We start from the raw sequence: 26185 nt of genomic DNA on the forward strand, positions 1-26185 counted from the left end.
TACCAAAACGAATTGGTGTTCATTCATTTCAAGAGGTACAATGTGACTAAGAACTGATGGTATTAAAAGAAGTCCAAGCTGAATTAAAGTCATTGGTGAGAAACAAGCCTCCAGGAATTGATGGACTACAAATAAGAAATGTTTCAACAAAGTAATGCAACACTGGAGGCCCTCATTCATCTAGAAATTTGGAAGACAGCTACCTGGCTAACTAGTTGGAAGAGATTCATAGTTGTGCCCATTCCAAAGAAAGATGATTTATCCAAATGCAGAAGTCATTGAACAATATCATTAATATCACATGCAAGTAAAACTTTTCTGTATGTAGTTCAAAAACAGTTGTAGCAGTACATCGACAGGAAGTTGCCAGAAATTCAAGCCGGATTCAGAAGAGGATGTGGAACAAGGGATGTCATTGCTAATGTCAGATGGATCTTGATTGAAAGCAAAGACTACCAGAAAAAAGTTTATTTGTGCTTTATTGACCATTCCGAGGTATTTGTGTGGCTCATAAAGAACTGGATAACATTCTGGAGAATGAGCAATCCAGAAGACTTCATTGTGCTCCCGAGGAACCTGTACATAGACCAAGAGACAGTCTTTCTAACAGAGTAAGGGGTTACTAATGGTTTAAAATCAGGGAAGGTGTGCACCAGGGATCTATCCTTTCACCATATTTATTCTATCTGCATGCTGGGCAAATGAAAGTACTTGTCCAGATAACCCACTAGAACCCAATGCCACCAAGTCAATTCTGGTTCATAGTGACAGATAGATGGGTTCCCCCCTTCATTATTCAAAGTAACCACTTCCTTACCTCTTCCTTCCCTCGCCTAAATGATGTCATTTATCGGCTTTCCTTTTTCTCTTCGCAGTTAATGCTTCATCAAGAGATAGTTGTACTTTTCTCTTGGGAGTTGCTTCATCATGCGAAATCTAAAGTTACTTCAGACACTGGAGTTCAGGGACATTCCAGCTGCTGGGAAACCCCAGTGCTTCTCTCTTCGGACTGAACTGGGAACAGTGCTCATTGGCTCGGAACGTGGCCTGATTGAAATCGATCCCATCACAAGAGAAGTAAGTTATTGGTGGAGAATGATAGTGCCTGCCATGGTCTCTGTTAGAGATGATAGAGTTATGATAGTTCTCATATGAAATTTTTGATTTTTATGTAGAAAAAGACATTTTTGGAAACTTTTCTATTATAAAGGAGCATTAAAAAACAATTTCTGGAAATGTTATAAGTTGTTCCTGAAAGTAGACTGGGTTAATTTGTTATGTGATTTGGTGGAAGGTGAAGAATGAAATTCCTCTGGTGGTAGAAGGTTTTCTGCCTGAAGATGGAAGTGGCTGCATTGCTGGTATTCAGGACCTGCTGGATCAGGAGTCTGTGTGTGTGGCCACAGCCTCGGGGGACGTTGTGCTCTGCAATCTCAGCACTCACCAGGTGAGCAGAGAGTTCCCTAAGGAGGAAATAAATACCCGTGTCCTCAAACAGGCCACTCGTTTTGTGCTGACATTTTCTAATCAGTAGCCATATTTAACCATTTTGCAAATTAGAATCTCTGCGTTGGGTTGACTTCATAAAAAATTGTTGGCTTATGTTTCAGACTTGTTCTGAAACTCAATTTTTGTCTACTGTATCCGTTAATCAAAACTATCAGAATAATCCAAATTAGGATGGACAAATGACAGATGAACTGACTTTATTTTTAGATAAAAAGAAAAAGAGTAAGAAATGTACCATTCTTGGGTGGTGTAGCTCACCTCTTACTAGAATCTGAATTGGATTGTAACCTTTATTTCTCAGTTTATTGTGTTTTCATTCCCACCACCCCAACCATTTTAATACCTTTCACATGGCCTTCTCAGACACTAGGTGATTAGTACAATATTTATTGTGTCAAGGTAATGGACTGTTCAGCAAAGAAATATTTTTGACTGTGTACATCATTTTTCATTTTTTTTTTAACAAACTGACCTTATCCTCCATCAATCTCTCTTTATTAAAATCTCTCAATGTCACCTGAATCCTCTAGCTTGGAATCCACCCAAAATCCACAAGCATGAACTCAAACGTAACAAGGATTGTGGAGGTTGGTGCAAAACCAAGCAACATTTTGATCTTATACAAAGTTGTCTGACATTGGGCAACTAATGACAGCATCATTTCAAATGTCACTCCTTGTGAAACCTTTCTTAAAGATGTTGCTAATGCTTATTGTCTGAGTTCTGTACCTATCTAATCAGATTTTGCATGTATGTATGTATGCATATGTATCTATGTTGACTCTTATTAGTGTCCTTAATGAAGTTAGAATAACTTTGGAAATGTATATATGACTTAGGTTTTTGGTTATGAACAACTGCCTAACCCTACCCTGATGCCGAACTGTAGAGTCCCTGATCTACAGATATAAAGGGTTACACTGTCATTATGTACAGATTTTTAAACTGCTAGGGGAGACAGAGTACATCCATTTGCCTCCTTCTTTACCTTGACATATGCTCTCAGATGGTGTTTCTCGATTTCTGTCTTCAACTTCCTAGCATCAAAGGCATCAGTTTTTCAAACACAAACATTACACACTTCTTACAGTAATTTGCCAACAGAGCAGCCCCCGTTGGCATTACTCTCCTGTGTGCACTATGCATTTTATTTACATGGGTGCATTATAAGCAGAAAAATATGGTATAATTGCATGGTTCATTTTCGTTTTCTCTAGCTACTCAGTGCTTAATCTTTTTAACATCAATTGTGTCATTGTAATGATTATATGATTGATAAATTCAAACCAAACTCACTGCCACTGAGTGAATTCTGATGCAGACTGACCAACCATGTATGAGGTTTCCTGGTCTGCAAATCTTTATGGGAGTCGACAGCCTCACCTTTCTCTCATAGAGTAAGTGGCTGGTGGATTTGAACCACTGACCTTGTGATTAGCAGCCCAATACCTAACCCACAACATCACCAGGGCTCCTTGTATAATGAATTGTTGCTGTTGTTGTGTGCTGTGGAGTCATTTTTGACTCATCGCAACCCTGTGTAGGGTTTCTGAGAGTGGCAGGTGGGTTTGAACCTCTGAACTTGTGATTAGCATCTAATGACAGCAGCATACATTAGCTAAATGTTTACAGTGTACCTGAAACGCTTTTAAGGGCTGTTCAGGCAAAATGTCATTTAATCTTCAGTACACCATTATGGGAGTCCTGGTGTGGTGCTGTAAGGTAAGCACTAAACTGCTAAACACAAGATCAGTGGTACAAACCCACCACCCGCTCCTCGGAAACCCTGTACATGGCCACTGTGAGTCAGAATCTACTTGACGACTCTTAACAACACCAATACAACCTTATGAGGTAGATTGTTATTTCCCTGCTCTTCAGAAGAGGAAATTGAGGAAGAGAGCTTGAGTAACTAGGCCAGGCTTACACAGTTTTCAGATGAGGCTTGAGCCCTGGTGGTCTAAATCTGACACCTTTGCTCTGAACTTCATTTCAGTGAAACAAGAGCCTTACCTGTGAACTGAGCAGGGTCAGAAGTACTAAAGTTGCCAAGCTTAGTTGAAGTCCTTATATTTGAAAGGCATATTGATTGTCTCCCGATGACTGAACTCCTTCAGTCCAGTGGCCACCATTCAGTGGTGTTGACCCTCCCTTTGTGGCTTCACAGTATTGACAAGACAGTGTTCCTGCTCTTGACGGTGCCTTCGAGGCCTCTCACTTTCTGCCCCTTACGCTCATCATTCCTGCTTGTATGTGTACCTTACACTCTAGTTGGGTCTGAGTTTTGACTACTCTTTTGTGCCTCCACACAGTTTTTCCTACTGAGCTCATATCTCCCACGCTGTTCTCACCCTTCAAGGCACTGCCTCAGAAAAACTCTCTTTGCCTCCCTGGCCGTTTGTTGTCCCCTGCTCTGAGCTTCCATTCTACTCCCCAGAGAACCCAGTTATAATTCTAATCCCACTTCAGAACCTCTTTTTATTTCCCTCATGAGACCGCCCCGGAAGGGAATGGGTGGCCATAGTCATTACAGCTCCCTGTGCCTGCTATCATGCCTACCCTCTTTGTACCTGTTCAGAATGAATGTGAGTAAATTCATGTTTGCATGTTTTGTTTTTTTTATTGTTTTGACTTGAGTCATGTTGTTAAGTGTCACTGAATTGGTTCTGACTCAGAGCAACCCTGTATAAGGTGTTTGCAAGGAGCAGCTGGTGGGTTTAAAAAGCTGACAGTCTGATGCATATTCCACAGAGCCACACCAGAACTCCACAGTAAATATTCACTAAGGTACTGACATTATAGAATCTCCTTTTCATTTTCTCCATCTGTCTAGCTGGACTGTGTTGGGAGTGTAGCCAGTGGTATCTCTGTCATGAGTTGGAGCCCTGACCAAGAGTTGGTGCTTCTTGCCACAGGTAAGCTTGCCCACTAGTTCCTTACTCTGACTTTTTACTAGAATATTGTTCCTAGGGTCTGTCAGACTTACGTTTTAGGGTGTTGGGGTTTGAACAGTTGTTGAGTGTCATTGAGTTGGTTCTGACTCATAGCAACCCCGTATAGGGTTTCCAAAGATCAGCTGGTGGGCCTGAACCACCAAGCTTGTGGTTATGCTACAGTGTCACACCAGGAGTTAGTGATTTTGTTGTTGAGTGCTGTAGAGTTGATTCTGACCCATAGCGACCCTGTATAGGGTTTCCAAGGAGCAGCTGGTAAACTTGAACCACCAATATTGTAATTAAAACAACTTTGCAGTCTGATGCATTAGCCCACTGCACCACCTCAGGACTCTAGGAGCCAGTGATAGGAGCATTATAATCTAGACAGAATGTGTTCTTTTTGACTCAAAGTATATATTTTTGTATATTGTTAGAAAAAGGTGTTCCATGTAACTTTTGTCAGTCTTTGGAAATAGGAAACAAAGTCATGAAATCTACGGAGGCTGTTAAATCCACAGTTGTATTTCAAAATCTCAGCAATAATTATTTTAAATGTACTCTAAGAATAGCAACTGGAGTCCTGGTGTGGCGCTGTGGGTTAACGCGCTGGGCTGCAAAGTCAGTTTGAACTGCAGGGTCTGTGGTTCAAGCTCACCAGCCGCTCCTCGGAAACCCTATATAGGGTCACTATGGGTTGGAAACGACTTGGCAGCACTTAACAACATGAATAGCAACTGCTATATAAATAGGTTCTAGAAATCCCTTTTGCAGTCCTTCTTTTTTCCTTTAAGTTCAGGGGAGTTTCAGTAAACTAGCACTGCCAAGGGAATGTATAACTGAAAAGGCATATAAGATGTTGAAGTTAATGGAGGGAGGGCTCTGTGGACTTTTGTGTCCAGCTTTACATATGTAGAGAGCTGAGAGTAAGCACTAGGTGACTTATCCAGTCAGAGGTTCTTTTTAAAGCACAGGTGCATGGAGGGGGAGCTCTGTGTGCCCTTCTCTGACCAGAGGCTCCTCTAGCCCAGCTTTGTAGCTTATAGTACCGTAGATCTGTGGAATGGCAAACTGGTTACATGAAAACACAGTCATTCTTGTCTGTACTCCTCCAAGGTCAACAGACCCTGATTATGATGACGAAAGACTTTGAACCAATCCTGGAGCAGCAGATCCACCAGGACGATTTTGGAGAAAGTGAGTACAGCTTGTTTGGAACGTTCTGTGGTCTGAAATCTCTTGTCAGCTTTGATCATTTCTTGTACGCTGATAACCACATTATAAGCTCCAAGAACTCTGAAGCTTAAACTTACATTTGGTAAATGCCAGGTAGTTCTGGGGCATCTCAGACCTTAAAAGACATACTTTTGCTGCCTCTCCAGGTCTCAGGGTTGGTTTTACATGTCTGTAACCTGGGGAGTAGAAACCTGTGGATACCAGCACCTGGATCATTGCTCCCCAAGCCCTAGGAAAGGCTTAGTGTTGGGGTTCCATGAGAGGAACGGTGCAAACTAGAATAGGGTGAACTTTTCTGGCAGACAGTTTTGGAGAAAGGGAACACAAGAGGTAGAACAAAAAAGGCTGATATTTGGTCCTGGTCCTGCTGGTTAGACCTGAATCTGCCCTTTTATAGAAACAGTCAGATTGCTTTCTTGCTGCGATCATGCCGAGGTCCTTTAGGCACTAAGGCTGGGAGTATGACGGGCGGAGGAGAAACTTAATGCGTGCAAGCCACTGTGGTCAAGTCAGAGGCCCCAGGAAGCTGCCCTGGTAGAGGAGATAGGTCAGGAAGAGAGTATTTACACTTTTCCTGAGGTCTAGCCTCATGCCATCTTGCTGCAGAAATCATTTAGAAAGCTGCAATGTCTTATTCAGAAACCATTTATTGAGTCAGTACTGTGACACTTACTATGTGTGTTTGGTGTTATAGATCATTAAATGGTAAAGTAGTCAGCCTTCCACCTTTTGGAGACGCACAGGTGCAGTATTGAAGTCATGTAGCTGGTATGTGAGTAGCATAAGAAGAGGGGGAAAGATCTGAAACGGGAAGGCCTCCCAGAGTAAGCAGTGCTGGAGCAGGCTCTGGGCCGAATTGTGTTGGGTAGACAAGAGTTGAGGATAGATGGATAGCCCAAGCAAGTGAATGGGCCCATTCCACAGGAGGGATAAAACATTTTCCTGAAGTCTATGAAACATCCTGACTTGTTCAAGGTGCTGTCAGTAATTTAGTGATGCGAGAACAGGAGGGTGGAATGAAATAAACGAGACCAATTTTGATAGCGTAGCAGTTACGAAACGGGCTGCGAACCTTAAGGTCAACAGTTCAAAACTACCAGCTGTTCCGCGGAAGAAAGATGAGGTTTTCTGCTCCCGTAAAGATTTACAGCCTTGGAAACCCTGTAGAGGGTCGCTATGAGTTGGAACCGATTCCACAGCACATAACCACCAACCATGGCGTCCTGGTGTGGTGCTGTGTGTTAATGCATCAGCCTGCAAAGCCATTTGAACTGCAAGGTCGGCAGTTCAAGCTCACCAGCTGCTCCTCAGAAACCCTATACAGGGTCACTATGGATCAGAACCGACTCAACGGCACTTAACAACAACAAAGTTTTGATTATGTTTGTGCTGTGGTGGGAATTTGGACCTTGAGTTGCAGGTGATCAATCATTGGAGGTTTTGATGATAAGAGATATAAAGCAACTTTTCTACTAGAAAGATCAGTTTTGATTACCATATTTCTTGGTGGTAGAGAAAAGAATGAAAGCAGTGTTGCCAGGTAGGAGATCACTGCAAGAGTCCAGGTAAGGGATAAGGAGGGAGAGAGGGGGGAATGGAAGAGGGATTGAATTTAGGGGAAATTTAATTTTGAGGACGTGCAAGTTTAGGCCTTAACCCAAAAACCAAACCCACTGCCGCTGAGTCTTCTGACTCACAACCACTGTGAAGGTCAGAGGAGAGCTGCTCATAGAGTTTCCAAGGCTGAAAGTCTGTGGAAGCAGACCGCCTCATCCTTCTCCTGTGGAGAAACCTTGTGAACCACAGCCTTGTACTTAGCTGCCTGATGCTGCTGTATCCACTGTGCTGACAGAGCCCTTTAGTTTGGGTCTTAGAAATGTTTGTCAGTACCAAAAATTATTCTGAGGAGTGGTGTGGCCCTTTCTCACCCAGGGGTCAGCAGACATTATCTGTAGAGATTGATAGTAAATATTTTTTGCTGTGCCAGTTGTCTGGTCTCTGTTACAGCTATTTACATCTGCTGTTTTCATGTGAAAGCAGTTATACACAACACCTAAAGGGATGGGCATGGCCGTGTTCTTTGTAAAATCCACTATTCAGGCTATAGTTTGCTGATCTATGCTCTAAACCCCATCACATCTTGTCTGATTGCATTGGAGTAGTTCTCTTACTTCACTCCTTGTTCCTTGGCCTTTTCTGTGAAAACGTGCCACAGAAGCCTGATGGTGGTATCTCAGAGTAGGCACTGCTTTGAAGTACTATAAAACTTGGATTGGCCTATGCAGAGGAAACAGGGAATGTTTATACTGGGCTTATAAATTATAGGAATTATAAGTAGTCTTGTCTCATCAGAATCAACAGCAGGAGGGAAGTACTGGGACCTGGATCTGGCCGATGCTTCCAGACCCTCTCTAGTACGTTTTGCAGGTGGATGACAGGTCCTACCTCTAGGAACAGGAGGGCTGCATTGTTCTGGCAACTCTGACTTTGTGTTTTATATAAGGGAAACAATCCAGCCTAGAAGACAGAAGTTTGGTGTTCTGAGGTGGTCTCAGCCTCAAGGCATGTCTGGAATTGGAAGGGGCTGGATTCCATGATGTACGGTCCCTGTACCACTGACAGGGGATCAAAAACTGTAGTGGATGGAAAGCTTACAGTTAGAGTCTTATTCTTACCTCTTAAGTTTTCTGTTTTGTTGTTCATGGACATACTGTGTAAATTTCTCATGCTTCATTCTTCCTACTTATAAAGTGTGTGTTAGATTGCTGCCCTCGGACTTTAAGTGAACTTGGAATATAAAAGATGGCAGTAAAGTGCTTTCCAAAGTGAGGACATTTCACATTTTTCAAAATCTGCTGCATATAATATGGGCAATAGGGTTGTGAAATATTGACTACTTTTCAGGGTACTGAGAGGTCTTAGAAAGGACCGAGTAATTGCCAGTAACTACTTCATGAAGACTAATGATGAACTGCTTCCATTTCATTAGCTTATTAGTTGTTTTGCATGTTCTCAATTTGTTCTCTAGGCAAGTTCATCACTGTTGGATGGGGCAAAAAGGAGACCCAGTTCCATGGATCAGAAGGCAGACAAGCAGCTTTTCAGATGCAGATGGTAAGGTTGGTCTGATGGATAAAGCGCCTTCATTAAGACAGATGAAACTTTCTGCCAGGAAATCTAAGGTGTCCAGTTAAGCTCGGTAATGGGCCCATCTCTCCTGCTGCAGAGCCCTTCATTCACTACCCAGTTACAGAAATGAAGCATGACATACAGAAATGGAGCACACACCCCCCGCCGGAGCGCGGCTGTCCTGCCCACCCTGCTGCTCATTCACATGCGTGTTTTTAAACTTTTCCCACATGTACACATTATTGTTGTTGTTGTTAAGTGCCGTCGAGTCAGTTCCGACCCATAGCGACCCTGTACAGGGTTTCCGAGGGTGAAAATCTTTAAGGGAGTAGAAAACCTCATCTTTCTCCCGCAGAGCGGCTGGTAGTTTCAAACCGCTGACCTTAAGGTTCGCAGCCCGATTCATAACCACTACGTATGTACACATAGTAGATGGTTTGTTTTCTGATTTTCCTTTTAGATGAAATCTTTGTCTTCGTTCCTATGGGTTAGAGAATTCTTCAGATCACTTAGCCATGTCCTGATGACCAAACCTTCTAACATAGTATGCCCCTGAAGGCACAGTTGCAGGACCACAGCAAACTCTTACAGTACATGGGGAAGTGGCCTCAGGTGTCTACCACTATGTTAAATGTCTTTACATTGTTCAGTTTTATCTGGATTTATACATTATGGACATTGTTTTAAAAACACTGTCATTGAGTAAAATGAATTCCCCAGGATGATGTGCTGTGTTTATTTTGTGACATACTGTCACGTACCCCTGAGGGTGGCATCTCTTTGTTTGGGAAAAGTACAGATTACATTATCATCATGACACTTTAAGTAGCCATGAGACTGTATGGCAAATTTTCTAACCTGTTTGAGCCTCAATATTCTCACCTGTAAAGTGGACAAAATGTCTCCGTTTTAAGGGTCGTGACAATATTTGGAGGTAATGCTATACAAGGGGGTTTCAAAAAGTTCATGGAAAAACATAATGAAAAGATAATAGAATTTTTCAACGCCTGTTTTGAAGCCCCCTAGTAGCTGTAACACTATCTCAGCACCGAAGTCCTGGTGTGGCACTGTTGCATAAGCACTAGACCACAAAGGCAGTTTGAACTCACCAGCCACTCCTCTGAAACCATATACAGGGTCACTGTGGGTCAGAACCAACTCTACGGTACTTAACACCACCAGCAACAATGGCTTATTTGAATCCCTAGTAACATTTATGTTTCCTCTTCTTTCAGCCTGAGTCTGCTTTGCCCTGGGATGACCAGAGACCACAGATTACCTGGCGTGGTGATGGGCAATATTTTGCTGTGAGTGTTGTTTGCCCAGAGACAGGTATGGAAATAAATTGTAGTAAAACAACCACAGCAAAAATTTTAATCTTACTAAGTTCAGGAAATTGAAATTTTTTTGTGTTCTGAGTGGCATTTTCTTTAATTATACCTATAAGTGAAAGATAACTGCTTTCAATATTAAATGAGTTTCGAGTTCAGAAGTGTAAGAATCCTTGAGGTCATCTGCCCAGGCTCCCACCTGGTAGGTACAGTATTTTAAACACATTCATGATGTCAGTAGTTCTTGAGATAAAGAGTCTAGACTGTTTTAAACCTTCCTTTTATGTTCAGCTACAATAAAATCTCTTTCCCAGTTACTGCTGCCTCAATACCTGGACCCTCCAAGAATAAAAGACAGTCACTTTTCTCCATGGTAGCTCCTGAAGTGTTTGACAAACTCTTCTCTAAATGTTCTTTCTTCTGTACCATCCATTCATGGCTCTGTCCCTCTTTCCCTTTATCATTCTAATAAATATTTAGAACATTCTTCTTTGCATGGCACTAACTACGTTTCCACAGACCAAGAGGCAGTTATTCGAACAACAGGATAAGGGGACACTGACTCGTTTAAAATCAGGGAAGGTGGGTGTGAGTATAGCTATACTTTTCAATCTGTATGATGAGCAAGTGATCTGACCAGCTGGATTATATGAAGAAGAATGTGGCATCAGGATTGAAGTAAGATACATCAAAAATCTGTGATATGCAAATAGTACAACCCTGCTTGCTGAAAGTGAAGAATACATGAAGTACTGATAAAGATCAAAGACTACAGTGTGAAAACAACAAAAATCCTTACAACTGGACCAATAAATAACATAATAATAAAAGGCAAAAAGATTGAAATTGTCTAAGATTTTATTTTACTTGGATCCACAATCAACACTCATGGAATCAGCAGCCTAGAAACCAAATGATTGCTGCAAAAGATCTCTTTAAAGTGTTAAAGAGCAAAGATGTTACTTTGAGGACTAAGGTGCACCTGACTCAAGCCATGGTATTGTCAGTTGTCTTATATGCATGTGAAAGTTGGACAATGAATAAGGAAGACCATAGAAGAATCAATGCATCTGAATTATGGTGTTGGAGAAGAATGTTGAAAGCAGAAACAAATCTGTCTTGGAAGAATTATAGTCAGAATAATGTTCCTCAGAACTGAGTATGGCAAGACTTTTCTCTTACATTGGACACATTATCAAGAGGAACCAGGACTTGGAAAAGAACAACATGCTTGGTAAGATGGAGGGTCAGTGAAAAAGAGAAAGACCCCAACAAGATGGATTGCCATAGTTGTAGCAGCAATGGGCTCAAGTTTAATCACAATTGGATGTTTGCAGGACGGTGCAATGTTTGTTTTTGTTGTGCACAGGGTCACTGTGAGGTGGAACCATCTTGATGGGACCTTACAACAACAACTAGGTTTCCAGCATGTGGACAGTCTCATATGTCATTTCCTGACTGTGTTCTAGTTGCAGATGCCCTATTCCATGTGAAGGTTAATTTTTAATGAGCTTGATTAGTTTTTTAAAACATAACAGTTTTTATAAGGTTAAGTGTCTGAAAAGTTTCCAATTTATCAAAGTGTGTCCTAATGGCTTCTCCCTTCACCTCTTGCCCAGGGGCTCGGAAGGTTAGAGTGTGGAACCGAGAACTTGCTTTGCAGTCGACCAGTGAGCCTGTGGCAGGACTGGGACCAGCCCTGGCATGGAAGTGAGTGGGAGCGGAAAATGTTGGAAATTCTTCCTCATAGACTATCTTGGAAACCTGGGTAGTGGTGGAGATCCATTTGAATGTGGATGTCTATAACTCAGGGATTTTTGCTTTTCTTCATTTGGCTGTAAGCAAGTGTCTTTCATACATTTTTAGTTCACTGAAGTCTGGATTTAACTTGAACAGTTAATGTTGGACTTTTCACAGATCTCATCATTCCAAGGCCAACATATTTTACGTTGTTGTTGTTAAGTGCCGTCGAATTGGTTCTGACCCATATTGACCCTGTATAGGGTTTCCAAGGAGCAGTTGGTGAGCTTGAACTGCCAACCTTGCAGTTCAAATGGCTTTGCAGTCTGGCACACTAGCCCACAGCGCCACACCAGGACTCCTGTATTCTTAATAGAGTATGGCTATAGATGGACCTGTGTGAAACCATTGTGTAAAACAGAAAACCATACCAGGAAGGGAAGTTGCATCATTTGTGAAAATGCACAAACCCCCTTCTAAGAGGATCTCTTTGCTGAGGAACATGCAGGCTTCGAGTTGGGCCTGACTCCTCTATTGGCCCAGTAGTCCTTTGTGCCTGTTGCCTGCAGCTGCACTGATTGTAGATCAAAGAAATGCCTCCTCTGTCTCAGTTGTTGTTGTTGTTAAGTGCCTTCGAGACAGTAGCTTTTGCTAAATGCAAAGCAATTAGGTCTCTAGGTGTCAAACATCTTGTTTCCTTTTCGCATATGAGTGACAGTTGGATGATAGAGCAAAGAGAGAAACTCATATGAATGAAAACTCTAGAGACAGTATGAACAAGATAAGATAGTTGGAGAGGTTTTCAGTGGATTCAGAGGCTTAGAAAATACTGGCCAGAGTATGGGATATTTGCTAACATCATACAGTTGATGGAGAAGTACAATTTTATAGGATACTGAACTTGAAATGGTTTACACAATTATTGTTATTTTTATTTGTTTTTCAAAGCTGCCCTTGTATAAAGACAAAATTTATAATATACTGTGGGCAAATGGAGTCTTTGTGCAAATTAGAAAAAGCCACACATTTTCCTTTGAGCAAATATAGCCCCATATGAGGGTGAAATGCTTGCCAAGGGTCACACAACATCTAAAATTTCCTTCCCTGGATGGAAATTCTTGCTGAAAAAAATCATTTGCTAAATTTATCATGGTGTTAGGCTAGCCCTATTTGCATGTGGGCTTTCTAACACTGAGTTTGCTTTTAAGGCCCTCAGGTGGTTTGATTGCATCTACACAAGACAAACCCAATCAACAGGACGTTGTGTTTTTTGAGAAAAATGGACTTCTTCATGGACAGTTTACACTTCCTTTCCTCAAAGATGAGGTTAAGGTAGGTGCCTGAGTTGTTCAGCTGTCAGACTTAAAAGACTTTGCACAGATGCAGGGGAGGTTTATTTTGACCTAGTAGTAGATTGAAGTTCCAGAGTATAGTAATGAAAGTGGTGACATCTCATATGGGAATTTTTGCAAAAGGAGATGTTACCATGAAGAAATGCCATTTCTTTCCCAGTCCTATGTAAAACATTTATTTTATTTCAAAGTTTTACAGGTACTACTAAAGGGTGACACATACAAGCAAAATTGTCATCTCATTTGCAGATTCAAAGATACTATAAAACTAGTATTAAACTAGTAGAAATAATCATATTAAAACGAGTTGCTATTATTATCAGGGTCCCTGTGTGGTACAGTTCATGCTTTTGACTGCTACCTGAAAGGTTGGATGTTCATGTCCACCAGAGATTCTTTGAAGGATAAGTCTTACAACCTTCCATATTATCAGCTATTAATAAACCTGTGGAACATGGTTCTACTCTGACACACACGAGGTTGCCATGAGTTGGAAATGAATCAGTGGCAGCTGGCAGCTGTGTAAGTTGTTGTCGTTAAATGCTGTTGTTGAAAGTTCTGACTCATAGCTTCCCTGTGTAGGGTTTCCTACGCTGTACACCTTTGCAGGAGCAGAAAACCTCATTTTTCTCCCACAAAACAATATTTAGATTAAATCTTTGTACCTAGGAGTCCTGGTGTGGCACTGTAGGATAAGCACTGGAATGCTTACCACAAGGTTGGTGGCTCAAACCCACCAACTGCTTCTTGGAAGCCCTATATCGAGTGTTACTATGATTGAGAACAGATTCGACGGCACACAGCAACAATAACAACAGCAACAGATTTGCACTGGACTCATGCTGTGGTGCTGTAGTATAAACAATGGACTGCTAAACATAAAGTTGGCAGTTCAAACCCACCAGCTGCTTCTCAGAAACCCTATACAGGGTTGTTGTGAGTCAGAGTGGACTCAACAGCACTTCACAACAACACTACTAGCCTAAAGGCTGGCAGTTTGAACCCACCCAGCAGTGCTATGGAAGAAAGACCTGGTGGTCTCCTAAAAGATTGGTGGTGGTGGTGGTGTGCCGTGGAGTCGGTTCCCACTCATAGTGACCCTGTACAGGGTTTCCAAGCCTGTAAATCTTTACTGGAGCAGAAAGTCTCATCTTTCTCCCACGGAACAGCTGGTAGTTTCGAACTGCTGACCTTGAGGTTAGCAACCCAATTCGTAAACACTATGGCAAGAAAACCTTACGGAGCAGTTACTCTGTGACACATGGGATCAGGGTGATTCAGAATTGACTTAACAGCAGTGGGGTTTTTATTGCCTTTAGCTACAGCTGAGGATACATGCTTGCCCCTTTCCTTTGGTAAGCACATTTCACAAGTGTTACGAGAATCCTCCCCAGCTGTGTCTCGGTCTCATGCTGCTGAGAACAGCTTAGACCCCGTAACTTGCTCAGTTTGTAGGTTCTCACTGTCACTGCCTTCTCGAGCTTGGCATCTCCCTCTCTGTAGCCACCCTGGGTAAGAAAAATCATTACTGATTTTAAGTGAAGTCCTGGTATGGCGATGTAGGAGATAAACACTGAACAGCTAACCTCAGGGTTGGCAGTTCAAACCCTGTACAATTTTGCTATGTGTTGGAGGTGACTCAGGGGCACTTAATAACAACATAATGTATTCAGAATTAAAATTTTAGATTGAAAAGACCTGTCTTTTTCTTTTCCATGACCCCTTGATAACATATTTCAGTTAGCTCTCAGGTCTCCATAGGTACTTCTTGGCTCTGATGATTTCTGAGCCATCCCTTGTTAGGGATGACTTTGACAGTTTTAAGGAGTAATGACCAGGTATTTTGTGGGACACCTCTCTACGAGAGTTTGTCTAATGCTTTTCTCTTGATTAGATTGATTCACTGACTCTGGGTTAATAATTCACAGCTAGGGATTAGCTCAGTTAGTGGGATCATTTGGTTTGTGAGAGCAAGAAATTCACCTATTTTACAGGTTTTCAGGTGAGTACATGGCTAAAGGCCACTGACCTTTTCTCCCCACTAGGTGAACAGACTGCTCTGGAATGCAGATTCTTCTGTGTTGGCAGTTTGGCTGGAGGACCTTCAGACCGAAGAAAATTCCACTCCGAAGACTTACGGTAGGAGAGACCCGATAGAGTGTAGTTGAAACGAGTTGAGGTTGTCCTCATCCGTCCTTAATTCCACGGTAGAATGACTGATAATTTGGGGAGGAAGTGGCCATGTGGAGTGGTTTGGTTTTGATTATTTATGGGGTTCAGTCATTGGTGCTTTCTCCTTTGCAATGGTACTCATCAAAGGACTACTGTGCAAGACAAATTCTGGTAGCTATAAATTAGAATCCTCTTTATAGCTTTATAAAAATATAAATATATTTATTGCCTGATTGTTTTCTAAATGACTTTCCAACTTCTAAATCAGTGGACTTGTTCTTTAATTGGAACATTGTTAAGACTCTGTATATGTAAAGTGGAAGAAACATGAGGCTTTCTACTCCCGTAAAGATTCAAAGCCTTGGAAACTCTATTACAGGGTCGCTATGAGTCGGCACTGACTCAGGGCGCTTAACAACAATGTGTGTAAAGTAATTTAACAACTCAAGATCTGTTTTGAAGCTGGATTGGTGTTTGGCTCTATAGGATAAACGCTGGGTGGCTGCTAACTATAAGGCTGGTGGTTTAAACCCACCAGCTGCTCCTTGGAAACCATGTACAGGGTTGCTATGAATTGGAACCGACTCCATGGCATATAACAACAACATGGGATTTTATGAATTTGGAAAGAAGGCTCGTGAGTGGGAAAGGTCATGCTAAAAGAAAAATTGCCCCGGTGCCTTCTAGCAGGCAGCAGGAAATTGTATTCCCCAGTCTCTGACGGCCTGCCTTTTACTTCCTTTTGCAGTTCAGCTCTGGACTGTTGGAAACTACCACTGGTATCTCAAACAAAATCTTCACTTTAGCAAATATGGAAAAAACAAGCCTGTGTCTCTTATGTGGGACCCCGTGATCCCATACCGGCTGCATGTTCTATGTCAAGGCTGGCATTACCTCTGCTACAACTGGCACTGGACAACCGACCGGTGCTTGGGAGACAACGCGAGTGATTTGGCCAATGTGGTCGTCATTGATGGATGTAAGCTACTGGAAAGTGCGGGCCTGGTGCATGAGCACAGGCCTGCCGAGGGGGCAGTCAGACTCAAGGAGTGGGGAGTTTTTTCTCTGTTTTGGTTGTATGTGTGCTGCGGCTGCTGCTGCTGCTCATTATGGGTTTGTTTTTAATTGAATGGGAACACCCTTACATGGTAAATGCATTGTCCTGAAAGTCCTATTTTCCCACATCTGCCCAACCTCCTGGCACACACCACCCAGTTCTTGGTTGTGCTATATCATGGCTTTCACACATTGACTTGTCTGGCCTTTGAAGGCTGTGAAATGTTGATCCTTGGCATTGAAGAGGTGAACAGCAGTGTTAGCCATGTGTTTTTGCCCTAACATGTGTTTTTTTTTTTTTATATTGACCCTTGCAAAACTTGGGTTCCTTTGATTTCTGTTACAATATTTGGTAATTATATACATCTCCAACGTGTTCACTTCAAGCTACATATTATTTTTAAAAGAATTGTGTATTTTCTACCACTGTTAGTGCTGAGCGGTACATGCTGTTTAGATGTTTTACAAACTGAATATCCACATGCCTAATGCTTCTCAAAGGAGCTCTGATAGCATAGTGGTTACAAATCAGGCTGCGAACCTCAGGGTCAGCAGTTCGAAACTACCAGCTGTTCCACGGGAGAAAGATGAGGTTCTCTGCTCCCGTAAAGATTTACAGCCTCGGAAACCCTGTACAGGGCTGCTATGAGTCGGAACACAAAACAACAGTAACAATACTTCTCATGTTTCTTTTTTACATGCAGACCGGGTATTGGTGACAGTCTTCCGACAGACTGTGGTCCCGCCTCCCATGTGCACCTACCGACTGCTACTCCCACAACCTGTGAATCAAGTCATGTTCTCTGCACACCCTCAAATGGGGACCGAGCTCGCTGTGCTGGATGCCAGTAACCAGATTTCTGTTTATAAATGTGGTATGTTCAAAAACTTACTGAGATATTCTGAGTCAAGTCCCTGCAACTCCAAGGCAAAAGCAAATTATCGTTTGGTGTTGCCTTAGTGCTAGTGTTTGTACTGATTTTGAAATTTACAAATGACTTCACTATCATTATGATATTCAGTTGACTTGAGAGCCTTTTTTTCTTTTTTTTTTTATAAGTCCTACTGAAGTTTATAAGGAATCGGGTAACGTAGTAGTTACAAGTCGGGCTGCTAATCTCAAGGTCAGCACTTTGAAACTACCAGCGGTTCTGCGGGGAAAGATGAGGTGCTCTGCTTCTGTAAAGATTTACAGCCTCGGAAACCCTATCCAGGTTCGCAGTGAGTTAGAAGTGAGTCCACGGGACAACCACCACCACCTCTGTGGCTTATAAAAGGATTTCTTTTTGCTTTATTGAACTTAAAGAGCTAGTTATTTAAAAATACAATTCAACCCTGGAAATATGATAGTATATTACTACATTTTTGACATGTTTTACAGTGTTCATTGTCTTTACACATATTTTCAATTAATCTTCCAAACCCTTCTTGGAGCTATGTGAGGAATGGAGTTGTCCTATTTTATAGAAGGGGGAACAAAATGCCTGAGGGCTTGTGATTTCCTTGAGGTGTTAATGGTAGAGCAAGAATGGACAAAAACCTCAGTACAGAGCTCCATCTTCTAATCTTGCTGTAGCAGAACGTCTAAGCAGATGTGAAGGTCCGAACCAGGGGAGTGTCTGTAGTGATGAGAAGAAGACCAGTTGTACCATCCAGGAACTTGAACCCTGTGAGGTGTAAAAGAACAGGTTGTAAAAAGTTTGGATATGAGAGAATCTGGGAAAAGGTTGAGGGAGATCTTGTTATAGAGAAGAATTTTTAGAGATGAGCATTTCAGCATAGAGCAGTTTCTGATGTTGGCCCTAGTGTGGGTAGCTGGAGTTGAAGTTGATGAATGCCAGAGTTGGGTGATGGCATGGTAAATAAAGTAGGGAGAGGTCAGGTTGGTGAGACTTTAGCGCTATAGAATAAGCACTCGACTGCAAGGTTGGCAGTTCAAACTCACCAGATACTCCTCGGAAACTCTATGCAGGGTTGCTTTGACTTGGAGCTGACTCGACAGTACTTAACAACAGCAGTGGAGAAATGGCTGGTGTTTGCTTCCAGATTGTACAGGCAGTCAAGTGAGTATTAAAGGGTGATAGGTGTCCTCGAGGCTAAAAGAAATCAGAAGAGGCTGTAGGTTGAAGTTTGAGATCTTAGACAGGAGCAGGTCAGAGTTCCACCAGTACCTGACCTGAAGAGAAAAGAGCACTCATTACAAGAACTTTGAGACAAGTGGTAGACATTTCAGAAGAAGAGTGGAGACAAATTAGATGTCCCAATTTCCCAATTAGAGACCTTTTTAAACCTTCAAAGTAGATAGATGAGACTTTCTGCTCCTGAAAAAATGTGTGTTCTCAGAATCCCTATAGTGGATCGCTGTGAGTTCACAGCACTTAGCTACAGCAACAATTAGGTGCCAGGCTTTTTTCTGGCCCTTGCCTTTGTGGAGTTTTCATTCTAGTTGGGAAGAAAGATAGTAAATAAAAATATGAAGGAACTTCAAAAAGTTAATGGAAAATTTCAGTATCTTTTCATTCTATTTTCCCATGACTTTTTTGAAGTCCCCTCATATACTAAATACGAGTGCTGTGGAAAGAAGTAGAACCAGGTAGGATGGAGTAGGGTAGGGTTGGGAGAGCTGGAAGGCAGGGCTGCTGGAGGAGGGTGGGCAGAGAAGGCCTGTCTGGGAAGGTGATGTTTAAGCAGAGAGGCAACCGTGGATTCATTTTAGGAAAGACTGTTCTAAGTGGAGTAAAACATAAGAAACACAGATGCCCGTTGTGCTTGGGAAACAGCAAGGAGGCCATGGTGACTGCAGCAGGATGAGTGAGGGCAGAGTGTTGGGTGGTCACAGGACAGAGACCTGGGTGGGAAGACCTTGGCTCTGGTTCTGTGGTAGGACTTATTAGTAGGTTTTGAGCAGAGGAGTGCTGTGTTCTGTCTTCATTTTATAAAGGGTTGTATTGGCTGCTGTGCAGTAAATAAATTGAGCCAAGAATGGAAAGAGGGTGTCTTAGGAGAGAATGCTTAGGACTTCAGAGGATGCAGGATTGTTGAGAATATGTGGGTGATGGAAACGACACTAGGGTAAGAGGTAGCCGCTCCCCCTGGCATGGTGAGGATGTCATGGGGAAAGCAGGATTTGATAATGACTGAAAGGTAGATGGAGATTTAAGAAAGAGGATGAGTTGTGATTGTTTTCTAGATTGCTGGATCAGCCTTCTATATCCAACATATATCCAATGCCATCAAGTCAGTTCTGACTCACAGAGACCCTGTTGAGGATTATCGAGGTTGTGAATCTTTACAGGAGCAGAAAGTCTCATCTGTCTCCCTTCGAGGGACTAGTAGATTCAAACTGGTGACCTTGTGGTTAGTACCCTACTATATCACCAGAACCTGTTAACTGCAGGAGCCTTTGTACAATATAAACTAAATGTATGGTTTTGGGGTTTTTTTTTTAAGTGCCATCACATCAGTTCTGACTACGTTGTATATATAGGGTTTCAACAGAGCGGCTAGTGTGTTTGAATCACTGCCCTTGCGTTAGTAGCCCAACACTTATGCTATAGTGTCACCACGGGCCCCTAAATGTCTATTGTTATTGTTAGGTGCCGTCAAGTCAATTCTGACCAATAGCAACCCTGTATAGGGTTTCCAAGGCGCAGCTGGTGAGCATGAATCACCGACCTTGCAGTTCAAATGGTTTTGCAGTCTGGCGCCTTAACCCACAGCGTCATACCAGGACTCCAAATCTCTATAGTTTACCATAATAGTATCTGCGTTTTTGTTTCCTAGGTGACAGTCCATGTGCAGACCCTACGGTGAAAATGGGAGCTGTGGGTGGAAGTGGCTTTAAAGTTCCCCTTACGATACCGCATCTGGAAAAGAGATACAAGTAGGTTATTCTTGGTTATCTTAGACTTATGGGGACAGAGGAAACCAGCATACAGTCCTATATAAAACTGTTATTATTCTCTGGTTGTTGTTGAGTAGGAAAATGGTAGACACAATACCTGGATCCTAACTTTTCTGCTTGGAAGTCTTACATATTTGAATGTCCTATAGGAGCTCTGGTAGCATAGTAGTTACAAGTTGGCCTACTAACCTCAAAGTCCGCAGTTCGAAACTACCAGCTGTTTCACAGGAGAAAGATGAGGCTTTCTGCTCCCTTAAAGATTTACAGCCTTGGAAACCCTATACAGGGTCGCTTTGAGTCGGAACCGACTCCATGGTACTTAACAACAGCAGTAGTCTGAGAGGTGTCAGGGAGTCCAAGTCCTTAGGGAGCTTACAACCAACTGCCCCCCAGAGTTCCTGGACCTCCAGGAGAAATCCTGTGGAACTGATGGAGCTGCTGATGGCAGGGCAGAATTTATTCTATTTCATAGATAGAATGCAGCCTCTATCTTTGCTTCATCCCAAACTCCTAGACTATGGGTGTCTATGGTTTGATGGTCCCGGGTTAGAAATCAGAATGCATTTTACCACTGGAACAATATTATAAGGGATTAGGTGTAATTGAAGACCTTAGGTATGCTCTATACAAACTAGAAAGTATGAGATAGTTCAGAATATAGTTTCATTTTTTTAAAAAAATTGTGAGAAGGATAACTCCAAGCCATGTAGTGAAGATTTCATGGAAAAGATGTGTCCTTACATTGATCCATTGGAGCTGTTGGGTGTGGTGAGGTGAGGTGAGTTAGTGACAGCCAGAGATAGGGTGACCTGGAGTGGTCAGAAGATCAGGCTAGTGATAGAGCTGCCTAAGCATGAGCTGAAGATGACCACTGCAGCCAAGGGGCAGAGAGGAGTCACTTGGATTCCTAAGTGTGGGGGCAGAAACAGTGGCTGGGTCATGTGTATAAATGCTACAGAAGGCAGGGGAACCCTCTTTCAACCTAACTAGTCATTTAGACATGAGGTGCTTAGAACAAGGATCAACTCTACTGAGACCCAAGTATGAGGGGGCTTCAGAAAGTTTGTGGAAAAAGGGAACTAAAAAGTAAAGGAATTTTTTCACAAACTGCTTCAAGCCCCCTCTTATCTGTGGGAGTCTGGTTTGAATGTTGGTAGGTGGAGTTGTTGCTAAGTGAGGACAGTAGATGTTATTTAGGGCCTGGGCCCAGTAACTTTCTTGTGATATCAGTTTCTTTCAGTATCCTATTTAAACTTCGATAACTCTGAGTAAAAGAATCTCAATTTTAAATAAATATAAAAACATTTTAAAGCTAAGTGTACCTTCTCTTTAGAATTTGTAGTATTCATCATTATCTCAGATTTAATCTCTCTAGAGAGAAATTGAGGATTGACTATCTACAAGGTGGTTCACGCTTTTTTTTCAGGAAAATTTCAGTGCTTTTAAGGTTTTGCTCATGTCTTGAATAAAACAGGATGCAATCTGGGAATGATGAAGATCAAGAAGTAAATCCTCTGAAGCTCGGCCTTCTTGCCTGGGTTCAGGAAGACGTTTTCCTGGCTGTGAGCCATAGTCCATCTGGTCCCCAGTCTGTCCTTCACCATTTGACAATGGCTCCTTCAGAGACGGTGGAGGAGCCAGGACAGCTCAATGTCAGGTACTCCAATGCTTCCCTGTGTTCCATGTGTTAGTCAACCGATGAAACAGGTCTTCGTTGTTTTTTTGGGGGGGCGGAGTTTCTAGTGAGCAAGGTTGAGGATCAGTAGCTTTTTTGTTAGACACAGTAAGAAGGAGAAGTCTAGTTTTGAGTCATGCCATCAGAGACTAAAAATATATCCGAATGGTGAAAAATATGACAGAAATTACACATTTTTAAGATTTGGTAAATGTTTTAATTCAGTGTATACATATATTCTGGAAGGATTTTGTAACTGATTTTCTTATTATCAAGGATAAGTAGAGTGACTAATTCTCATGAGTTAATGCAAGGGGAAGAAATGCCATGTATGTTTCATTTTCTTGTGGCTATTTGTGCTGCTTCTGGGCCCCCTCCCCGTCACCATCCTGTGTGGTACTTCACTGTATCGTCTCTCTCTTTAAAAAAAAAAAAAAATGTTTATTGTGAATTATGTGCTTGTTTACAAAGGAGAACATCAGCTTTACATTCATCCTATCATATATCATTTCCTTGCCATGATCACAATCCCCTGCACGTGTCATCAACCAACCAAAGGGTATACCCTGCAAGCCTGCACCCCGGTTGTCAGCACATAGCCCCTCTCCCTCTCTGGGTCTAAAGTCCCCGGCCTCTTTATCTCTCCACATCATCATCTCTGCCTCCATCTCTGGCGTCACTGCTTCTCTGGGTAGGGTCCCGCTCTCTGCTCTTCTCCCTTGATGGTCCTAGGGACCTCTGCTCCTAGACTGTAAAGTCAATCACTCCCCTCTTTGCTACAAAACATCTACTTTTACATTTCCAACCCTCACAGTCAGTCCTGATAACAATTATTCATTATTATACCACAAGAGACCTATCCCCATCTCCTTTCATCAGCCCCGTCCAGACAGATTGGATACTACTCAGTGGAGATTCTACCTTCCTCTATGCCCTCTGGATCTAGGTTCCCTCTTGAAAGCTTGTAAGCCAGTCACTTCTTGCCTTTGTAGCGCCCCCATTTTGGGTAGCCAATGTCCAAGTTGCCCATCCCTGTCTACTTTGTGTATGGAGGGGGTGGGAATGATCCTCACTGTAAAGATTTGTTCACTTTTTTGAGCTACTTCATTCATAGATGTAAGTCAAGTTCATCAAACTGTATCAGATTACTCTTTTTCCTCTTCTTTCTTCTTCTAGTTGACCTCTGATCATCAGCCATTGAAGCCAGGTCAAGTGGGTATTATCTACAAGGGGGGGGTGCGCGGAGTTCTTATGCATATACCCTTTCTTATCAATTGGACACTTCACTCTCCACTCTAGTCCTCTGTGGCTATGTCACTGACTCTGGGCCCAAGAGTCCCCAGGTCTTGCCACACTACTAGCCAACCAGGTCTCCATCCGGGGTTACTGGAGTCTATTGAATGTTATAGGACTTAGATCGTAGTTTTATTGCTTTTTCCCTCACTTCCCCATATCAGTGACGAACGTGGTCACTAATTAGAGCGTGTATTCCCATTGAGTCTTAGTTTTGGAAGGGGATTTGCCCTAAGGGTACCCGACCACTTGCCTTGATGACTCCTGGGTGAGCAACTTGCTTGTTCTTGTAGAAATTGGTCGGATTGCCATTATTGTTTTGTATTTTTCCTGTCAGTCTTTCTTTCAAGAAGTATCGTCTGTTCTTTTAGCCATTCCAAGCTGGTCTGCTTGTCATTCCCAGTGGAAATTTCCCACATCAGAAGATTCTGGATGGGGTTCAGGTTTCCACCTATGGTCTTATGTAATGCAGAGACTCCAAAGGAAGCCTCCTTTATTAGGCACGTTATAGCTCCATTTTAGGTATTCCAATCAGTTATAGGCAGAAGATGGACTTACAAGCTTTCTACGGTGATATTTCTGGCTATGCCTTTCTCTCCCTCTGAAATGTCTATTTTATAATGGTATGCCAAGGAAACCAAGATTCAAAAGACAGCCATGCATCTTAACATTATTTTCCCTCTTTTGCCCATTCCAACCATGTCTCAGTCCCTGTATCCCAGAGCCCTTTTGTTCCAAGGTTCTGCATACATTATTGTTTACCTTCTCTCTTTCTTGCTGAAATTTACTGCATGATGGACATAAGTTTAGGTTTGATTCCTGACTTGATCTTCATTCAGGTTTTGGTTTACTGAATGATTTTTCTCTGTAGTACATCTTTGCTGCACAGTAGGTAGCGTTTTGTTTTGTTTTGTTTTGACCAGCTGTCAGGACCCCACAGGTATCCACTGTCAAGATTTGACACCTTTGGTGTACACTGATCTTAATCCCTGAGCTCATTCACAATTGAAGTCCTGTTGGTTACATTGCTGGTCTGTAAATCCTTTTTGCAAAATGAGGAACTTTCCCACATTGCATTCATAAAATTAAAATGCAGTCCTTCACACCTGATCTTTGACTTATAATACTTACTGGTATTTTTTAAAAAACTTCCTGTAAGTTTTTTAATCCTATCTGGATACAGAATCCAGCTACATGTAGCACTCAAACTCAACCAGGGTTTTACCTTTTGAAAAGCAGAGTAATTCACATAAGAAATTTTTTAATTAGGCAAATTTCTAGTTCTTTAAATTTGAAATTCTTTCTAATTAGCTTTTATAAGGAAAAGCTAGATGGTGGTCATCTCATTTGCTCCAAATCAAATGAGGGAAGTTATCAAAAATATATTTCTGCTGCTTTGACTTGAAGTTTTTAATCTTATCTCTTTTGTTTCTCAAAAAACCGACTACCTTGTTAAACAAAATGTTAGTCTTTCCAAAATGTAAAGTTCCTTTGTCAATTTATTGCTGTTAACTTACTCACTTACTATCAGTTTACACTGTGTATTGCTTATGCTTACTGTAAACTGTCCTTTATAAAAGATCCTCTGACACATAGGAATTCATTTGTTTCTCACAGTGGTTCTTTGAAGTAGCTGCTGTTAGTACACCTTCGTTTTACACAAAGACCACTATGGCACAGAGCAGTTAAGGAATTTGCCTAAGACCCTCCAGTGGAGCCAGGATTTGGCCCCAGCTGGTGTAATGTAGCTCCATATTCTGTTCTCATAACCTCTTCGTAGATAATTGGGTACTCGCAAGATTTGGAGCATTTGTAGAGAAATAACCACTTTTTTGTATTTTTTAGGTGTTTTTCTATTTTGGGTAGATATGTTAAAAACTTGAATTAATGTTGTCATTGGCACTGTCTGCTCTTTTCACTACATCATTCTCTTCGTTTGTGACATTTCTACTTCTGCCTTTCCAATGACTCAGTAAAGAATGTAATGGCAGTAACAGATTGCCTTATTCTTACTAATGAAGATTCCCAGAAATTAGGAAGACAGAAATTATACTAGGGTAAGTCAACAGTTGTTGCTGCTAGGCTACCATTCCATACATGCTCAGGTTTATTCCAAACAAGACATGTGTAAACATGTCTCTACAATCAGTGGATAACTGCAGACAAGTTCTCTCCGTTGTCTTAGTCTCATTGGGGAACCTTCATTTAAAAAAAAAAAAAATGTCTAATCAAAACAGAGGCTTTCAAGGAGATCTGCTGGGCCAATTAAATTCCAGGCAGAAAGGCAGCGCAGAAGCTTACGACCACTGTTCTGTGGGATTCCTAAGGGGTAATTATAACGGAGTTTCTCAAAGGACATAGGATAATCATAAGGGCTGATGATGAAGAAGTTTTCAGCAAATTGAAGACTTCATTGGTGAGAAAAAGTTCAGGAAAATGTGACGAAGAATGTTTTTCCATCACAACAATGTACCTGCTCATTCTTTTTGGGTAGCAAGACCTGTCCTCTGATAATTCTGCTAGGAAACCTTACCTCATCCCCCAGGCAGCCCTGATCTTGGTCCTTTCGATTTCTTTTTGTACCTAAAACTCAAAGACTATATCAAAGGAACATGATATGAGTCCTTATTTTGACATGTTTTGAATCAGAGAACAGAATTTTTCAGGCCAGGGTTGTTGTTATTGTGGTTGGATGTCATCAAATCAGTTTCGACTCATAGTGACCCCGTATGGATTTTCCCAGGAGTGGCTCATGAGTTTGAACCACCAACCTTGTGGTTAGCAGTTTAGTGCTTATCCTATAGCACCATGCTAGGACTCCTAGGCAAAGGTTAGAAAGATGGACGCATGATCTT

The 26185-nt window shown here is 42.0% G+C and overlaps 1 protein-coding gene across 1 annotated transcript in view; it reads left to right on the forward strand.

The window, feature by feature from the left end:
- Positions 1–903: 903 nt before the first annotated feature.
- The window catches only part of IKBKAP (inhibitor of kappa light polypeptide gene enhancer in B-cells, kinase complex-associated protein), a 60835-nt gene continuing 35553 nt past the window's right edge, over positions 904–26185 (forward strand). The window contains exons 1-13 of the mRNA XM_006864688.1: positions 904–1077; positions 1295–1447; positions 4343–4424; positions 5559–5639; positions 8707–8792; positions 10043–10139; positions 11758–11848; positions 13087–13210; positions 15276–15369; positions 16151–16381; positions 17163–17333; positions 20242–20341; positions 21837–22019. Coding sequence (XP_006864750.1) covers positions 928–1077; positions 1295–1447; positions 4343–4424; positions 5559–5639; positions 8707–8792; positions 10043–10139; positions 11758–11848; positions 13087–13210; positions 15276–15369; positions 16151–16381; positions 17163–17333; positions 20242–20341; positions 21837–22019 — 1643 coding nt within the window. The 5' untranslated portion in view covers positions 904–927. The remainder of the gene's footprint in view (positions 1078–1294; positions 1448–4342; positions 4425–5558; positions 5640–8706; positions 8793–10042; positions 10140–11757; positions 11849–13086; positions 13211–15275; positions 15370–16150; positions 16382–17162; positions 17334–20241; positions 20342–21836; positions 22020–26185) is intronic.

The sequence above is a fragment of the Chrysochloris asiatica genome, unplaced genomic scaffold (genome assembly GCF_000296735.1).
Source record: "Chrysochloris asiatica unplaced genomic scaffold, ChrAsi1.0 scaffold00069, whole genome shotgun sequence".
In the NCBI taxonomy this organism is placed as follows: domain Eukaryota; kingdom Metazoa; phylum Chordata; class Mammalia; order Afrosoricida; family Chrysochloridae; genus Chrysochloris; species Chrysochloris asiatica.